General features: G+C 39.7%; 1 protein-coding gene across 1 annotated transcript in view; it reads left to right on the top strand.

Annotated features, from left to right (window-relative positions):
• The window catches only part of NLN (neurolysin), a 322,838-nt gene that overhangs the window by 282,688 nt on the left and 20,379 nt on the right, over positions 1–19,771 (top strand). Inside the window, 2 exon segments of the mRNA XM_053701341.1 lie at positions 9,413–9,599; positions 10,186–10,314. Coding sequence (XP_053557316.1) covers positions 9,413–9,599; positions 10,186–10,314 — 316 coding nt within the window.

A 19,771-nucleotide genomic window follows, 5' to 3' on the forward strand; every position in this document is an offset into this window, starting at 1 on the left:
CCTTTGAAGCCTGACAGACAGTGAGATCCTCTGGTAATGGGCAGTAACTCTTCCTACAATACACTAAATGCAAGCCAGTCAGTAGTCCTGCTATGTGATCACCCCGCACTGTGTGGAACACATTGTGCTTACATTTCTGTGTGACTTGCTCTGGCGTTATTTAGCTCCCCTCAGCAGAAATAGGACTATTGCACTTTAAGTGGGTAAGACTCTGTGACAGAGAAGTCTCAGACCCAAAGGCAACCATTTAACCCTTCATTGTTTTTAATTTGCTTTGAATAACTAAAGTGTATTGATTATATACATTTAAATACAGTGTGTGTGTTTGTGTATTAATTGTGAGGGTTGAAAGTCTTGGTGAGTTCCCACACTATATTTTGTAGGACTTGACCCCTGATTCTTCATTAATCTGACTGCTCCAGTCAGGCCCCACAGAACTCTCATTGATGGATTAGAGATTGAATACCTATTTCTTTGATGCTGTATTGAAAACTTTATTTGAGGCCATAAAGCCTGTTACAAGTACATTTTCTCAAATGATTTGGAAAGTTGTTTCTTTCCTGCTATGAAATCTAGGGTTTTAGCTTTTTATAGAACTCTTCTTTTTGCAAGTCGTTTTGGGTAATATTCATGCTGTATAAATAGAACTTGGCCTTCTTGTTGGCTGAACCACCCGCTGCAGATTATGATAATAATAAAAAAAAAAGCGGAATGAATCAAATGTAAAGTGCTTCGATGATAAAGTGAATATGGTCAGTATTCATAGAAACATTATTATTAATATATTTCATAGCACAATTAATTTATTAAGGGGAAATCTATTTCTAACCTTTATTGTCCCTTTAATCCCTTTGCAGTGGTTAAACACATAGGGCTATAACGAGTTAAGCCCAAATTAACGTTCCAATTTGAGCGTTAATAACGCTAGAAGTAATATTTTTGCACTCATCGGGTTGCGCTCATATTATTAGTTGAAAGTAAACTGTTTTCGATCTAGTGCTAATTGGACTAGCGCAAAAATACAAAGTAAGAATATTACGTGCATGTTCACGTATTCCCCCCCCCCCCAAAGAAATCAATGGAGAGAAAAAAAAGTGGAAAAAACCTACCCACCTACTTTTGCACAAACACGATTGCTTATTCTCATTTGTGCTAATCCAACAAGAAAATATGAATATTTCATATTCCAATGTTCTTTACATAACAGAATATGTTCTATTTATTCATAAATGCATAATCTGATGGTATTTTTGGTACTATAGATATATTAATATATAATTTTATATTTATATATATATATATATATATATATATATATATATATATATATATATATAGGTATAGATAAATAAATATATATATATATATATATATATATATATATTTACAGTAAATACATAGTTAAAGCCTTTATTAAATATGAATATTCAAATATATGCTTTTACATGTTTTCCTCTACTTAAAGGGATATGAAACCCAAATTGTTTCTTTCATGATTGAGATATAGCATGCAATTTCATTCTTAATACAGGGAGAGTCCACAGCTGCATTCATTACTTGTGGGAAATACTGAACCTGGCCACCAGGAGGAGGCAAAGACACCCCAGCCAAAGGCTTAAATACCTCCCCCACTTCCCTCATCCCCCAGTCATTCTTTGCCTTTCGTCACAGGAGGTTGGCAGAGAAGTGTCAGAAGATTTCGGAGTAGTTCCTTAGAAGGGGTAGCTGCCCTTTGATATGGGACTGGAGTTTTAAGTTGTCTTGTCAGCCTCTCAGTAAGAGCATTGATGAAAGTTAGAGTCTAGAGATTCAGGGAGAGTCTTTCTGCGAATCAATCCAGACTCGGATTAACAGCTCCTAAGCAATCAGCGTTGATGAGTTTCAATGCCTGCTTTTCTTCACTCAAGATCTCAGAAAAAACTTGCTGAGCACACTAAGTGTCAACTCTAGGGGGCGCAGAAGAAAGAACCATAAAAATCCAAAAGGAGTTCTTAAAATATAACCCACTATCAAAGGTGCATGTATAGATTTAACCAAATAATAAACACTAATAGCTATAGGATATATATAATGGTATACATATAGCATATGTTATTAAATAATATAGATATGAATATCTGCACAGGAAGTACTATTGTCTCTTATCTGTTCACGGTGTCAGTCCTTAAATGGATCCAAAGGTGTATAAGTACTCTTGATGTTAATATTCCTCCTGTGTTGTTCAGATAGTAGATCCTGTGTTGGTCACACCCAATATGGAGTCAGCTCTTTGTCAGGCAAACGGTCAGGATACAAACTTTCACTGTGAACAAGATCACAAAACAAAGGAGCCTCCTAGTGTGATACAGTTGATGTAAATGGATTAAATAAATGCCAAATAGATACTCACAAGTGGAGCAGCACCCAATTGTGCTAAATGGGGCAGACTGGGAACTTGCAGTGTCCCAGCTCACTGTCACAGCGTTAGTACCGGTGTCCCCGGTGTCCTCAGTGGATAAAATAGGCGCAGACTCTCAGTAGAAGTTTAAAAAATCCACAATTTAATGGTATATAAAATTCAGATGTCAACCATATGACTCTGACATTAGAAATACAGAATGCAACGCGTTTCTCAGACTACTGTCTGTTTCATCAGACTTCTGTTCACATAATGAGAGTTCTGGCTTAAATATAACAAATAACCAATCCCTATCCTCTATTAGCTGACACACCTCTCAGGTGTATGGCCGCTTAATTAATCCCATTCAAGATACTGGGGGTGTAGTACATTTATATATGTATAAGTACATATATAAATATCATGATTGAATTATATTTATATATGTACTTGTAATGATTGTGTATCAGAGTTTGACATGATGTAAAAGTTTTAGAAATAGGCTGACTACACCCCCAGTATCTTGAATTGGATTAATTAAGCGCCCATACACCTGAGAGGTGTGTCAGCTAATGGAGGATAGGGATTGGTTATTTGTTATATTTAAGCCAGAACTCTCATTATGTGAACAGAAGCCTGATGAAACAGACAGCAGTCTGAGAAACGCGTTGCATTCTGTATTTTTCATGTCAGAGTCATATGGTTGACATCTGAATTTTATATACCATTAAATTGTGGATTTTTTAAACTTCTACTGAGAGTCTGCGCCTATTTTATCCACTGAGGACACCGGGGACACCAGTACTAATGCTGTGACAGTTAGCTGGGACACTGCAGGTTCCCAGTCTGCCCCAGTTAGCACAATTGGGTGCTGCTCCACTTGTATCTATTTGGCATTTATTTAATCCATTTTACATCAACTGTAGGAGGTGCCTTTGTTTTGTGATCTTGTTCACAGTGAAAATTTTTGTTTTTTTCTTCACTCAAGTCCATGTCAGAAGCGATGCTACAGTCTGTCACACTTGAAGGACCGTGTTTTCTATTCTACGGCATAGATTCCGGTAAGATTGTTTGATTTTTTACACATAAATGTTAACGCTAGAAGACAGGGTCACAGTGGGACTCCTTTATCTTTATGGAATCAAGGGTTAATATTTCCTGAGGGCGATTGTTGAACAGTTGGGTGTTAATCATATTAGAATATGTGATTTATGCTGCTTATATGTGTGAGATATTTTTGGCTCGTAGGCTGATATGCAATGTACAGGTTGCTCTTTTACTTTGAGAGCTGTGCAGTTTTATTAAGTTTGGCGCGCTTTTCCTTTAGCAGGGGCGGTCCCGCATTGCGCACCATGTGACCGGGAGTGGTCACGGTTTTCATTTCCTATTCCTGACTGATTGACTATGGAGAGGAGCGATTTTTCTCTACTCTGTCTGGGTCATAAGAGGTGGTGAGTGCCCCAGCTATTGGTTGTTTAGATGCCGATTGTTTTTCTTGATTATATAAAAGTTCCTAGTAATGGAGGATTCTGATGTTTTAGAGGATGAGACCTCTATGACAGAATTCGATACCTGTGTATATTGTGAGGAGGCCCGGGTAATCCAGCCCTCTCAATTATGTTCCATATACCGCAACAGGGTGTTTTCTTCATCCAATATTGAGATGTTAGATGCCACTGAGCCTTCCGCCTCTGAGGACTCTTCGTCCCGTGAGGTATGTCCCCTGCAGTCATCTGATCCTACACATGCAGCTTCCCCTTGTACCTCTAATCCTCCTCCTGGAGGGGGCCTTTTTCCACCAGACGTTACTGTGCAGTTCCATATGGCAATGTCTGTGGCCTTAGCCGTTTTGCCTCGTAAGGCTACGCGCAAACGAAGGGTTAATCCCTGCACTCCTGCCCAGGGAGCACCATGCAAATTAATGGTTGTATCCGATCAGTCATCTGAGGATGCGTTTCTCTCTGAGGCTTCAGAGTACGGACCTTCTGGGTTGGAGTCTGCTGCTTCTAGTCCTCTGGAAGAGGAGAATTTTGCCTTTAGATTTTAGGTTGCACGCCTGCATTTCCTTCTAAGAGAGGTTTTGTCGATATTAGAGATTCCGAGTACTGATCTGCCAGTTGAATCTCAGAGCCCTGAGTCAGAAGGCAAATTTGATTAAGGCAGGGAGGGATAGAGATCCTTTTCCCTTGCGTCTTTATTTTGTTTTTTATTAAGATTCCCAGTTCCCAGATTATTAGAGGAAACTCCTTTTAGGAGGATATTTCCTCACGTGGGATATTTGTATATTGTCAACTTGGAGACTTCCTATTGAAGCATCTCTGTCTCGATTACAGGTGAGGTTCCCTTGATATTGTCTGGAAAGAATTAAGACATTGGAGCTTATAATTCTGTTATCTGTGACTTCACAGTTTTCTAACCCCAAAACTAGGGCTTCCAGTTTTTCTGTCCAGGTCTGATTTGCTCTGACAGACATGGCTTCGGAATCTAATTTTTCCTTCTGCGCGAGGTAAAGATTTGTTTTGATTCCGCTATTCTACACTTTTCCGTTTGGAAGAGAGAGAATCTGAGAGACAATTTTTTGTTTTGTTTTATGCTTTCCTTGCGGTGAAAGCCCAGCATCAGAGCCCTCCACTAAGCCTGAGCAATCCAAGTGTTTTCGTTTTGGAAGATGACTCGGTCCTGGAATAACTCCAAGCAGAGCAGAGGGCCGCCAAACCTAGGTTGGCAGTTAGGGACAGTCTATCGCCCCTTTCAATCGCTTGTTTTCAGGGTCATTCAGGACTCATGGGTTTTGTTCTCCTTTGGAGTGAGGTTTGAGATATTATTCAAACCGTTTTTGTTTGTGGTCTCACAGAGGAGGGGGGGCAAATACTTTCCTATTTGTTACTTAATGTACTAAGCAAGCTGAAGTAGCCTGATGGTTAGCTTAGCTGCCTAGCAAGTGGAAGGTTTGCTGTTTGAAACCAGCTGCAGCTACTTGCACCTTAAATGTGTGCTCGCAAGCTGTTTAATGGTCCACTCTACCCTTGGTACGGGAAGAGCAGTACAGGACCACTGTTGAGGAAGGATTTCATACTGTTCATTCCTCCTCAGGGAACTTTCCGGTTCCTATGGTGATGTTTCTGGACAGACTCGCTTCTGCTTCGAGAAACTTTTAGGAGTCCGGGGATTCTTTGGCATTGCCAGACTCCAGATAAAGAGGTAGTTTCTCTTGTCTAGAGGATTCTGGTTCGAATCGCCTGTTCCTCGTCTGATAGAGACCGCTAAGGTTTTTCATCTGTCTTCCCCGTTCCTCAGGGATGATAGAATACTTGACCACAGTCTTCTGGTGTAGGGCTCCAGGGTAGATTCCTGGATGCTATTTTTGTCTTCATAGTCTTGCAGACTTTTCTATCGGACTTGTGAAGTTCTAAGTAGCTTCACCAGGTTGTGCTCTCCAGACTTCCTTCAGGCATCGCTAGCTCGGTGTTGGTATGGGTTTGTCATGTGTTCCATCTCAGACTTCACTTCTTTTGTCAGGACCCATCTCAGCCGACAATCGGTGTATTCTGAGGCAGAGCTGAGGCATTGTTTTCCTGGATCTTCAGGCAATTCCTTTTTTCTGAAGTTTAGTCTACTGGCTTAATCCCAGTTTTAGATTATAGTCTGTTTTTCTCTCAGTAGCTTAGTGCTCTTTCTGAGGGGAACGAGAGTCTCCCTAGCGATAAGGGTAGTATCTCGGTTTTTGGTAGTGGGTGGAGGCCCACTACTGCTCGCTATCAGCGATCATCTCTGGGGGGCGGTCATCCGATCCGGATGTCCTTTTTCAGACATTTCCCTTATCTAAGGATAAGGTCTTCACCGGAGGGGTTTTTCGTGTAAAAAGGGGACACCGGATGCAGATTTTAGGTGGTCCCCGTTTTCAATGCTAAATTTCCCACAAGGGGTCGTTGTTCAGGATCCTCAAGAAAAGCTAATGAATGCATTAGTGGTACCTTGGAGATTCATTATCATTTTTCTTTTTGCTGCCATTTCATTCCTTCCTCGAGTGGTGGCTCTAACCTAGCAGGAGCAGGCGTCAGGGATGCTGATTGCTCCTCCATGACCATGAAGATTATGGTTCACGGATTAGTGGGAATGTCGTCTTCCTTTCCATGAGGGTTGCCTTGTTGCAGGGATCTGTTGGAACAGGGCCCCTTTGCTTCATCAGACCTTATATGTCTGAGGCGGACTGCGTGGTGATTGATGCTTAGTCTTATCCAGGAGAGGGTTTCTGAGAGGTTATGATTCTCTCCCTCCAGCGCGTAACTGATTCCTCGTCAGGAGAATCCCCTTCTGGGAAGAGCGTGGTTCGTCCTAGCACACTATCAAGTCTGCCAGGCATATTTTTCTTCCTCCAGGATGATCTGGTGAAGGGTCTCTTAGCTGGTTCCTTGTTCTTATAGTTTGGCGCTGTCTGTTTTCGGTCTGGAGACTCGCTGAGCTTCCGGATGTACAGTTTCTGTTTCCTTTTGTTGGGGCTCTGTCTACGATTAGGACGGGAAGATCGGATGCTCCTCCGTGGAGTTTAGATCTTGTTCTTCCGGCTACATCGGGCTAATTTGAACCTATGCATTGACATTAGGTTGTTATCCGTGAAGGATTCTTTTTCCGTCTAAATTTTGCTTCTGCATGCAGAGGTCTCTGAGACTGCGACCTTGCGATGCAACCCTCCTTAGCTGGTGTTTATCGATAATAGGGCTGTTCTACGAACCTAGTTAGACTTGCCTCCTAGGGTCGTGTCAAATCGCAAATTCCATCAAGAAATTGTGCTTTCTTTCTTATGTCCTATTTCTTTTTCCTTAAAGGAAAGTTTTCCATATAGGATTGGTTTGTACCTTAAAGTTCTTTTTCAGACTACTTAGGCATAGACACATTTTTTATCTGTTTGTTTTCTATCTGGGAATCGTAAGGGTCAGATGGCTCTTTGACTTCCTTATCTTTTAGTTGACGAGTATCTTCCGCTTGGCATAAGACAGTGGGACACGAGACTCCTCAGAGAATTACAGCTTATTCTACAAGAGCAGTGTTGTTTTTTGGGCCCTTTAAAATAAGGCCTCAATGGATCAGATTTGTAGGGCGGCTACCTGGGTCTCCTTACATTCTTTTTCCTAAATTTTAACTCAATTTTTTTGCTTCTGTGGAAGCATCCTTCGGGAGATAGAGTTTTTGCAGGCTGTGGTGCCCTCAGATGGCGACCGCCTCTCCTTTTTTACCTTCCCGTTAGCATTCAGTGTCCTCTAGAGCTTGGGTATATTTTCCCACAAGTAAGAAATGCAGCTGTGGACTCTCCCTGTATTAAAAAGGAAAACATAAATTATGCTTACCTGATAATTTCCTTTCCTTCTTTACAGGGAGTGTCCACGGCTCCCGCCAGTGTTCTCCGATGGGCAGCCCCAAGTTTTTCACCCTGATATTTCTCCTACTGTTCCTTGTTCCCTCGGCAGAATGACTGGGGGGTGAGGGAAGTGGGGGTGGTATTTAAGCCTTTGACTGGGGTGTCTTTGCCTCCTCCTGGTGGCCAGGTTCAGTATTTCTCACAAGTAAGGAATGCAGCTGTGGACTCTCCCTGTACAGAAGGAAAGGAAATTATCAGGTAAGCATAATTTATGTTTTTAAGCAACTTTCTAATCACTCCTGTTATCAAATCTTCTTCATTGGTTGGTATATTTATTTGTAAAGCACTAATGTGAGCCTAGGAGCCAGGTATATTTTTGGTTCAGCACCTGGGTAGCGTTTGCTGATTGGTAGCTAAATGTAGCTACTAATCAGCAAGCGCTACCTAGGGTGCTGAACCAAAAACAGGCCATCCTGCTTTTTCAAATAAAGATACCATAAGAACACAGAAAGTTTGAAAATAGGAGTAAATTAGAAAGTTGCTTAAAATTGCATGCTCTATCTAAATCATGAAAGAAAAATTGGGTTTCATATCCCTTTAACGGCAAAGGGCTCCAATGCACTTCTGTATATGTCTTTATGTATGTACATATGTATTTATATGTGTATAGTTGTCTGTAAATACATACATACACATATACATACATATGTACACAAATATAGATTTATATATATACCTACATATACATCTTTAGAGATGTATATGTTTGTATGTCTATGTTAAAGCCTTTTGCCTGCCTTTTTTTTCTTCTAACACCTCAGATATTATATCTTTGAGCCCTTTATTAGATAGTGTTATTATGAGTGTAACTATACTTTGCAATGTATTTATCTGTTTTGTGAAACTTTTCTGCTTCGCGAAACAGTTAACCAGAGCTCTAAAGGCGCTCACACGATCGTGTTAACTTTCAACTTGTAATATGAGCCTGTAAGCCTGATGAGCGCAAAACCCTTGTGATATACCCCTTATTGCTTGGGCGCAAATGTTTGCGCTCCACTCGTAATCTAGGCCATAGTAAAAGAAATTAGAATGCCCCTTTACATGTAAATGTGCTATTTTGGGGTTTCAGACTACTTTGCACAGCTGCCATTTTCCACTGCAGTAACATTATAGATACTAGAACTTCTTTATGGAAATTATTCATATCTCATAGAGAAGGAAAGAGAGAGCATTTGAATTTTCATGGTTCTTCCGATCTTTTCTGTTGTAAAATTGCTCAGCAGCAGAGTAAATGATCTTTTTCTTCCTAAACTCAATGGCACTCTGCTGAATTGACAGTTGAATTATAGGCCTCTATCCTGGTTTAAAAGAATAGTTATTTTAGATGTAAAGACACATTTTTTATATTACAAGACAGTGTATTTATTCTCTCAACACCATCACAAAGCTATAATAAACTTTTTTATAATGATGAGAGACCTGGCTGCTAATTTTTAAAGAGGGCCATAAAATGTTAACACCGAATACACTTTTTTTTTTTAAAACAGTTGTTACTTTAATCTTACACATGTATAACTTTATTTATATAGCATGATAGTATATCCGTAGTTTGTTTAAAACAATTCATTTGAATTAATAAAAAAAGTTTTATTTTTTTGTTATCCACTATTTATTTGTAGACAAAGTTTGCACGTTTTAGTGGAACCAATGTTGAAACAGATTTTGTTGAGGTGCCTTCTCAGATGTTAGAAAATTGGGTATGGGAAAAAGAAGCTCTTCGGAGAATGTCACGTCACTACAAAGATGGTAGCCCAGTTCCTGATGAGCTCCTGAATAAACTGATCGAATCCAGACTCGCTAATACAGGTGATATTTTCTTTTTTTAACAATAATATAGAAAATATACTGATTTGTGTGTCTTTGCATTAAAGTGAAGGTAAAGTTGATTTAATTGGAATATATCAATGTATTCCTTCAACATAGAATATGCTAATCGCTAACTTGATTTTATAAAAAATAGCAGAACAAGTACGCATGCGCGAAACTAGAACGCATGTGTACTCTTTGAAGAAGAAATAGACTCTAGCGCATGCGCAGTACATCGAGTAGGCAGATGACGTAGGGTCACGGCCGCCTAACGACCAGAATTTCAACTTGCTGCTCTAAAAACATGACCCAAAAATAAAAAATTAAACGGGTTGATTGTGGAAATCGGAAAAAAGGAAATTAAAATTGAAAATGACTGGATTTGGAAGTAATATTTTAAAAAATGATGAATTAAAGTCCCATTCATTTTCAACAAAGAATTTGATTCTGTATCGGCGTCAAGGTAACTTTACCTTCACTTTAATGCAATTCTATTTAATTTATAATACAATATAATTCTGTGCAGTACTACTTAGATAGCAGGAACTTTTTAGATGTTCTTTAGTTTTTATCATTTGTTTCTTAGGTCTTTTTACTCTTCGCCAAATTCTTCTGAGTAAGCTTGATCAGTCCCTTCACACAAAGTCATCTGCTGACACATCCAGTGAATATGCTAAATTCTCTGATGAGATTCTGGGAATAGCTGCTACACCAGGTATGACCTTTAGTTCTATTACTGAGGTAGTCAACCAATACTATATACAGATTTGTTGTATTCCTAAAAAGTGATATGGAGAGTTACCATAACTTCTTACTGTTATGGCAAATTCACAGTAATTTGTGAGTTTTTATATTTCACTTTTACTTATGTGTGTCTAGAATAATGTAATATGTTTGTCCTTGTGTCTTCAGCTAATATATTTTTTTCTATAGGCTTTTAAAGTCCAATTACACTCAAATTGCTATTGTTGAGTACTTAAAGGGACACGAAACCCAAAACATTTCTTTAATGATTCAGATAGAGAATTACATTTTAAACAACTTTCTGATTTTCTTCTATTATCTAATTTGTATCATTCTCTTGGTATCATTTGTTGAAGGAGCAGCAATGCACTACTGGTTTCTAACTGAACATATGGGTGAGCCAATGACAATCTATATATATATATATATATATATATATATATATATATATATATATATATATATATTCATCCACCAATCACCAGCTAGAACATAGGTTCTTTGCTGCTCCTGAAATTGGAAAGTTGTTTAAAATTATATTCTCTATCTGAATCATGAAAGAAAAAACATTTGGGTTTCATGTCCCTTTAACCTTGTTTTCAATTGTTAGAAAATAAATTTTGTTGAGATGTGCACAAATAAATAGGATATATAGTCCTGGGGTCTTCTTTAACAATATCCTTAAAGAAAACAAAGGGAAAGGAAAAACATTAACTGTGCGTCCCATCTGGTGCCAAGCCAGATAGCCAGCACGGCTATTGGCTAAGAGGTGGAAACGTCACCTCTCAGCAAAATAGTGTTCTGCCGTGGGCTGCCTAAGAAGCTTAGTGCTTAGAACGCTTCTAACAAATAAAGGTACTTTCAGCATGAAGTGTTTCTTTTCTAAGATATGGAGAGTCCATGACGTCATTCCAATTACTAGTGGGAACATCACTCCTGGCCAGCAGGAAGAGGCAAAGAGCACCACAGCGAAGCTGTTAAGTGTCACTCCCCTACTCATAATCTTCAGTCATTCTCTTTGCCTCTGTCAATGGAGGAGGGGAAGTTTAGTTTCTGAAGAAATTGATTCCTTTTTTGGGTACTTTTCCCTGCAAGCAAGGATTTGGGTCTAGCTAAGTCCACGTCAATCTCTTCAGTAGAGTAGTGGTGGCTTTTAAGCAGTTAGGAAGTTGTGAGGTGGTCCTTACTATGTTTCCTAACATATTGCTGCCCTAGTTATAGAAAGCCAGAGTTGGTTACTCTGTTCTTTCTTTTTTCTACAGGTCCATGATAGATGTAACCATCTATCACACCTAGAAGTACTCCTGCCCTACTACAGATCAGGTATGTGCCTTTTTTATCTTCCAGGTGGGAGAACAGCACTTAAGGAGTTAAGGTCAAGAATCCCTGGAGAGGATTAGTACCTATCCCTTTTTATACTACATGGCAGGGATGTTATGGGCAGTGGAGTTTTTAATTGGGCTCTTTATGGCACGTGAGACTTAAGATAATAATAACTACATAAATATTGGTTCCCTTATTATTATAGGAGTGACAGTCTCCTATATTTTGCTTCGAGCCAAACATTTGGGGCAGTGGTTGCGTGTCTCAGTTATTATATTATTATTATTATTATATACTTTATGAAGCGCCAACATATTCCGCAGCGCTGTCCATGGATACAATTAAAATTAAACAATATGAGACTTGTACGAGACAGGACAACATTTACAAACACATACAGGAGGCATTGAGGGCCCTATTCCCATGGGAACTTACAATCTAGAGGGGTAGGAGGTTGAGGACTGCAAGAATGAGAAAGATGTTAATACAGAGTTAGATGAGGGAATTGTTAGGTAAGTAAAATTAATTTATTATTGAGTTGGGTGGTAGGCTTCCCTGAACATAAAAGTCTTCAGGGAACATTTAAAGGAAGAAAGATTAGGGCAAAGCCTGACAGCACGAGGGAGAGTGTTCCAGAGGGTAGGTGCTGCATGACAGAAGTTCTGCAGTTTAGCATGAGAGGAGGCGATAGTCACGGGTACAAGGAACAGGTCAATGTTGGATCTTAGTTGGTGGGCTGGAGTATACTTGTGTATTAGAGAGGATAGGAAGAGGGGAGCGGCGTTGGTGAGAGCTTTGTATGTAAGGGTGAGAATTTTGGATTTAATTCTGCTGTGAATGGGGAGCCAATGAAGGGACTCGCAGAGAGGTGCAGCAGATACAGAGCGACGGGAAAAGTGGATCAGCCTGGCAGAGGCATTTAGGATGGATTGAAGGGGGGAGAGGCAGGAAATAACAAGGGAGTGGATTATTTGCTTTGTGGTGTCAGCGGTCAGAAAAGGGTGAATCTTGGAAATATTGCGTAGATGGTTGTGGCAGTATCGAAGGATAGATTTGAGTCAAGTGTAACTTCGAGGAAGCAGACTTGGGGCGATGGGAAATGGTTATGCCCGTCAACAGGGATAGAGAAGTCAGAAATCGGCGTAGAGCTAGAGGGGGGGATAAGAAGGAGCTCAGTCTTGGACATGTTAATCTTTAGGTGGTGAGAGGCCATCCAGTAAGAAATACCAGATAAGCAGTCGCTGACGCTGACATGAGAAAGGACAGAGGGAGAGAGAGCAGGGGTGGAGATGTAGATCTGGGTGTTATCAGCATAGAGGTGATATTTAAAGCCATAACTGTTGATAAGTTTACCCAGCGAAGGAGTATAGATGGAGAAGAGTAGAGGACCAAGAACAGATCCTTGAGGTACTCCAACAGACTGAGGCATAGGAGAGGAGGAGTCGCCGGCAAATGACACAGAGAAAGATAGGAGTGAATCCAGGAAAGAGCAGTGTCACAGAGGCCAAAAGAGCTAAGGGTCTGTAAGAGGAGGGGCTGGTCAACTGTATCGAAGGCAGCTGAGAGGTCAAGTAAGGTGAGTATAGAATAGTGTTCAATATTTTTAGCAGAGAGTTAATCTGAGACCTCCGCACTTTTATTCTCTTATCTGAGATTTTCTACTCCGTATGTGCCCCTATGTGTAGTCTATGTCCCCTCTCATGGAGCTTATTTCTCAGCAGCCTGAGCAAAACCCTGTTTTTTACTATGGAAAGTACAGGAGTTTTTTTGAGAGGAGTTTGTTAAACTATTGTAGTGAATTTAATATGGGCGCTTTTTCGTCCACTCCTCCTAGTTTCGGGCTGCCGGTAACTTAGCTATTAATTGAGCTATGGTGTGGGAATTGTCTCTACTGTTACTTGAATCGGAGACCACACGGCTCCGGCATGATGGCTGCATACGCAGCTCATATCTAAGGCGCTCATTTCATGGCACTTGTGGGAGAGGGGCTCCTGTTTATCCGCTTTGCATCTCTTCACTATCATTGGAGATGGTGGTATTTAACTGAGTGAGAGCTGCATTCACAGCGCTTCACAAAATGTTATTGCTATTTGGTTTTGGCAGTTACGATAGGGCTGTTCTGTAATTATGATGCCCTTTAGTGCAGACGCCATTTTTTCTTATGGCGCACTTTTGCCTGCTTCTCCCTCATAATAGGGAGTGCTGCTACGTTGCACCTCAGAGATAGGCAGGCTCTCTAGTGCATTATTTTTTGATTCAGTAAGGGGTTCTTCCTATGAACTACGTGTATTTCTAAACTTTAAATTTTTTAGATATATCTTTACTGGGTCTAGTATTTTAAAATGCATAGCCACAGTAGAGTGTGTACTTTGTTAAGTTCATACAGTCTGTGTCTTCCCTTTGCTTTTATTCTTTCAGGGCATTCTTTTTTTTCTAAAACTGTTATTTAGAGAAAAAGTGTTTGTTCATTTTGTGTGGAGATGGAAATGGTTAACATTTTTATCATCCTTTCTACACTAAATTTGGGATCCCTGTTGTTTACTACCATCTTGTGGTAATGTATGGTATTTATCATTGCCTTGTTTAAAATTACTCTAGTTGAGTATTTTGTAGTTTAGACTTTTTAAACCTTCTCTAAGGTTTTCTTAATTTTCTTCCTGGAACCAGATCTGCGAGTTTGTAGATCTTATTTGAATTTCCAGTGGAAGGTCTTATTTTTATTGACCTTTTGTTATTTTTATTTAACATAATGTTTTTTATGTTATTCCTGTTGTTCAGATCCCCCATATATCTGTACTAATATCCATGAATTGTATGAGCTCTTATTTTATGTACAGGGGCTTTAATATCTGTTTTTCATGGTTTATTTTATGTTTCATTCTCAATGTATTAGTGTTTTAGGACACTAATACGCAGAGTCTCCTCTGGAGGAGATTCAAGATTGCTAATTCCTTTATTTCTAATGCTAAATTACAAATTATTAAACTGGGAGCCAAGATGTCTGGCTTCACTGTCTTAGCCTGCAGGGCTTTGTAGCTGAAATCTTGGTCAGCTGATGTTACCTCCAAATTCAAGCTTCTGGCGCTTCCTTACAAAGGTAAAACCTTGCTTGGACCCGGTCTGTCAGAAATAATTTCTGATTTTACTGGTGGAAAACGGTCTTTTCTACCCGAAGTCAAGAAGAACAGACCTAAAGGACGTTAAAGTAATTTTCGCTCCTTTTGTAACTTCGGTCTAGGATTCTATTCAAAACTGTTTGTGGTTCCCAAAAAAGAGGGAACCTTTCGACCCATTTTAGACCTAAAGTGTCTCAACAAGTTTCTCATGGTACCGTCCATCAAAATGGAAACCATTCATTCCATTCTTCCTTTGGTCCAAGAGGGTCAGTTCATGTCGACCATAGACCTGAAGGATGCATATCTTTATGTTCCCTTCCACAGGGAATTGCAGTGGCGGCCTACCTGGACGACATATTGGTTCAGCCACCATATTTTCAACAAGCAAACTCTCATACAGTGATCTTGTTGTCTTTTCTACGTTCCATGGATGGAAAGTGAATCTGGAAAAGAGTTTCCTTGTTCCAGCTACAAGGGTGGTTTTCTTAGGCACCATAATAAATTCCCTATCTATGAAAAATTTTCTCAGGACCATCTGTCTCAGGGCACATGCTTTCTGGGTTATTGTGACCACGGACGCCAGCCTGCTAGGCTAGGGAGCAGTCTGGGACTCATTAAAGGCACAGGGACTCTGGACTCGGGAGGAGTCTGCTCTCCCCATAACATCTTGGGGTTGAGAGTGGTTTACAATGCTCTGATGGTTTGTCCTCAATTGTCCTTAGCCCGGTTTATCAGGTTCCAATCGGACAACATCACCTCAGTGGTTTACATCAACCACCAGGGAGGAACTTGGAGTTCCTTAGCCATGATGGAGGTGGCATGGATTATTCAGTGGGCGGAAGCTCAGAATTGTTGTCTGTCATCTACATTCCAGGAGTGGACAATTAGGAAGCGGATTTCCTGAGCAGACAGACATTTCATCCCGGGAAGTGGGCTCTCCATCCAGAGGTGTTCTCCAGGTTAACCCTCAAGTGGGGGGTTTCGGAGTTGGATCTGATGGCGTTTCAGCGGAATGCCAAGCTTCCAAGGTACGGTTCAAGGTCAAGAGATTCGCAAGCTGCTCTGATAGATGCTCGGGCAGGTCCTTGGGTTTTCGGTCTGCATGTCTGTTTCCTCCGTTTGCGCTCCTTCCATGAGTCATTGCTCGTATCAAACAGGAGAGAGCATCGGTAATTCTTATAGCTCCTGCATGGCCTCGCAGGATCTGGTATGCAGACCTAGTGAAGATGTCATCTCTGCCATCTTGGAGGTTGCCTCTAAGGAAGGACCTTCTAACTCAGGGTCCATTCCTCCATTAAAATCTTGTTTCTCTGAAATTGACTGCTTGGAGATTGAACACTTAGTTTTAGCTAAGCGTGGGTTTTCTGAGTCGGTCATTGAGACCATTCTGCAGGCTCGCAAACCTGTTACTTGTTAAATTTCCCACAAGGTATGGCGTAAATACCTTTATTGTTGTGAAGCGAAGGGCTTCTCTCTTGGAGTAGGGTCAGGATTCCTAGAATTTTGTCCTTTCTCCAGGAAGGTCTGGAGAAAGGGATGTCAGTCAGTTCTCTGAAAGGTCAGATTTCTGCCTTATCTAATCTTTTACATAAGCGTCTGGCAGAGGTGCCAGATGTTTCAATCTTTTTGTCAGGTCCTGGTCAAAATCAGGTCTGTGTTTAAACCTGTTGCTCCTCCTTGGAGCCTTAACCTTGTTCTTAAAGTTTTGCAGCACGCTCTGCTTGAGGCAATGCATTCCATAGATATTAAGTTGTTATCTTCGAAGGTTTTGTTTCTTACTGCTATCTCTTCTGCCCAGAGAGTTTCGGAACCTTTGGCTTTGCAGTGTGATTCTCCTTACCTTTTCTTTCATGCGGATAAGGTGGTTCTTCGTACTAAATTGGGTTTTCTCCATAGAGTGGTTTTCGGATAGAAATATTAATCAGGAAATGACTGTTCCTTCTCTCTGTTCTGATTCTTCTTCTCATAAGGAACGTCTGTTGCACAACTTGGATGTGGTGCGTGCTTTGAAATTCTACCTACAAGTGACTAAGGATTTTCACCAGTCTTCTGCCCTGTTGGTTTGTTTCTCTGGAAAGCGTAGGTTCAGAAGGCTACTGCTACTTCTCTTTCCCTCTGGTTGAGAAGTATAATTCATTTTGTTTTCGAGACTGCTGGTTAGCAGCCTCTTGAGAGAATTACAGCTCATTCCACTAGGGCTGTCTCCTCTTCTTAGGCTTTCAAAAATAAAGCTTCTGTGGAATAGATTCACAAGGCTGCAGCTTGGTCCTCTCTGCATACTTTTTCAAAATTTTTCAAATTTGATACTTTTGCCTCGGCTGAGGCCTTTTTTGGGAGAAAGGTTCTTCAAGCGGTGGTGCCTTCTGTTTAGGTCTGCCTGTCTTGTTCTCCCTCCCTATTCATTCCGTGTCCTCTAGCTTGGGTATTGGTCCCCACCAGTAATTGGAATGGCGTTGTGGACTCTCCATATCTTAGGAAAGAAAGCAAAATGTATGCTTACCTGATAAATTTCTTTCTTTCCGGATATGGGGAGTCCATGACCCCACCCTTAATTTTGACTAATCCTCAGGCACCTCTGCACCTTTGTGTTATTTCTTTTTCCATTTCCCTTCGGTCAAATGACTGGGAATTATGGGTAGGGGAGTGATACTTAACAGCTTTGCTGTGGTGCTCTTTGCTTCCTCCTGCTGGCTAGGAGTGATATTCCCACTAGTAATTGGAATTACGTTGTGGACTCTCCATATCTGGAAATAAATAAATTTATCAGGTAAGCATAGATTTGTTTTTATACTTCATGACTGAAATTGTTTATGGGGATCTGCATTAATTTTATTGTGATGCTACATTTTGCCTGCATAAATAAATGTGACTAACCCCACAGCTAGAATTTACAAATATATAAGTGACTTGTCTACATAGTCTTTTGCTGGACCACGGTCTTATCTAATGGTTAATAGAACTCTGCATTTGTGTCTGATGCTGAACATGATTTATTGATTAATGAGGGTATCTACATTTGAGGTAAAATCTATAAAATCAGTATAACTGACACACTGTATTTTCTCATTTAGACAAAAAATATCTGTATAATGTACATTAAAATTATAAAAAATATTATTTATACAAGTTATTCATTTTATTAGTACTCAGAGGAATTGAAGGATTGAAGATTTATTTTATTATTTTGCTTGTACAACATAGTGAGGGAGTGATGAGCATAGGTGTGTTTTAATTATTTGCTCTGTTCATCAAATGATCAGTTAGTTATAAAATCTGAGTTACTTTTGATTGATGTGCTGTAGTACTGCGTTTTCTTTTCTTTTTTCTTTATTTAAACTTCTCCGATGTGACCTTTTCACTACAATACAAGAATTGATTTTGTAATACTTATGCAATTCGAATGCGTATTCAATAAATACATACATATTCAATACGTATTCAATTATTACATAAAGGTAACAATGCTTGTTCATCTTTTAATATACAGTATGTTGTAAACTGTGTTTATTGATTTAGTCATCTGAATGCACATCTCTGCTTTGTATATTGTGCATTGTAGTGAACTGCTAGCACGTGGTGTAGAGAAGGAATAAAATGTAACTATTGCACACTATTATCATTGATGCCTGTTTACATAACCCATTGACCACCTCTTCCTGAAAACTGTTTTTCTTTCATGTAAGTGGCAAGATTCCATGAGCTAGTGACGTATGGGATATACATTCCTACCAGGAGGGGCAAAGTTTCCCAAACCTCAAAATGCCTTTAAATACACTTCACACATACCTTAGTTTTACAAACTTTACCTATCATGGAGGTGGTGAAGTAAATTGTGCTTGATTTTTTCTGTGATAGGCACTTCTAAGCATTGAAGCCCAGTTCCTCTCAAAGTACAGTGTTTGTCTGAGGGATGTGAAGGGAGTATTGCCTGATGACACCATGTTTTCACCTATGGGAAATCTATTCTAAGGCTCTCTGTAATCGTTCACAGGGATTCATCTGCTGCCTCCCTTTACTGATCAAAATTTTACTTCTCTACCATTACCTCTGCTGATATGTTTCAGTACTGGTTTGGCTGTCTGCTATATGTGGATGGGTGTCTTCTGGTAAGTATATATAATTTTTTAAGACACTCTCAGCTATGTTTGGCACTTTATGTTATAAAGTTTTAAATGTATATTGTATATATTTGCCATGAGTCAGGTCTGTGTATTTCCCTTTACAATCTTACAGTTTCGGAATGGAAATTATGTTTATGGGAGTTTTTAGGCTTACCTGGGGTTCCAGTTAGTTGTAACTTGGAGTCTGTTTCTTTCAAAATTTCCGTGGGCTTTTTGTCTCCAACATTTTTTGACGTGAAGTCACGTCTGCCGCGACGTGAGTTGCGGCATTTCTTGCGACTTTCTTGACGCAAGTTTTTTCGGCGGGAAGTCGCACCTGTTATGACGCGAGTCGCATCATTTCACTTGTTAAGCTTTAGCGCCAAAAGTTTTTTTTCTCTGTATTTGCGCCATTTTTGGCACCAAAATTTGTTATATTAATTCTCTCCCTCTTTTGCTCTCTGCTCTCATTTGATTCATAGAGGGCTAGGTTGCTTGCTTTTGATTTTACTTTTGTTTAAAATAATTTTATCATAAGCATTTTTTCCCATTCCTGAAACTGCTATTTTGAGGAAATTGGATATTTTGTTTAAATGTTATTTTTTTCTTTTTTTGTTAAATTTTGCAAGATGTCTCAGACTGATCCTGCCTCTGATGTTACCTTAGAAACTAAGCTGCCTAAACACAATTCTACCAAAGCTAAGTGTGTATGTTGTAAATTAGCTGATCTTACTTCTTCAGCTCAAATATGTGGTACTTGTAATAAAAAATTATTACATGCTGATAATGTTTCTATAAGTACAAATACATCTATTGTTATACCTTCACAGTCTAATGTACATGATATTCCTGTAGATATAAAAGATTATATTGCTGTAGCCATAGAGAA

Source organism: Bombina bombina, chromosome 2, assembly GCF_027579735.1.
Source record: "Bombina bombina isolate aBomBom1 chromosome 2, aBomBom1.pri, whole genome shotgun sequence".
Lineage (NCBI taxonomy): Eukaryota > Metazoa > Chordata > Amphibia > Anura > Bombinatoridae > Bombina > Bombina bombina.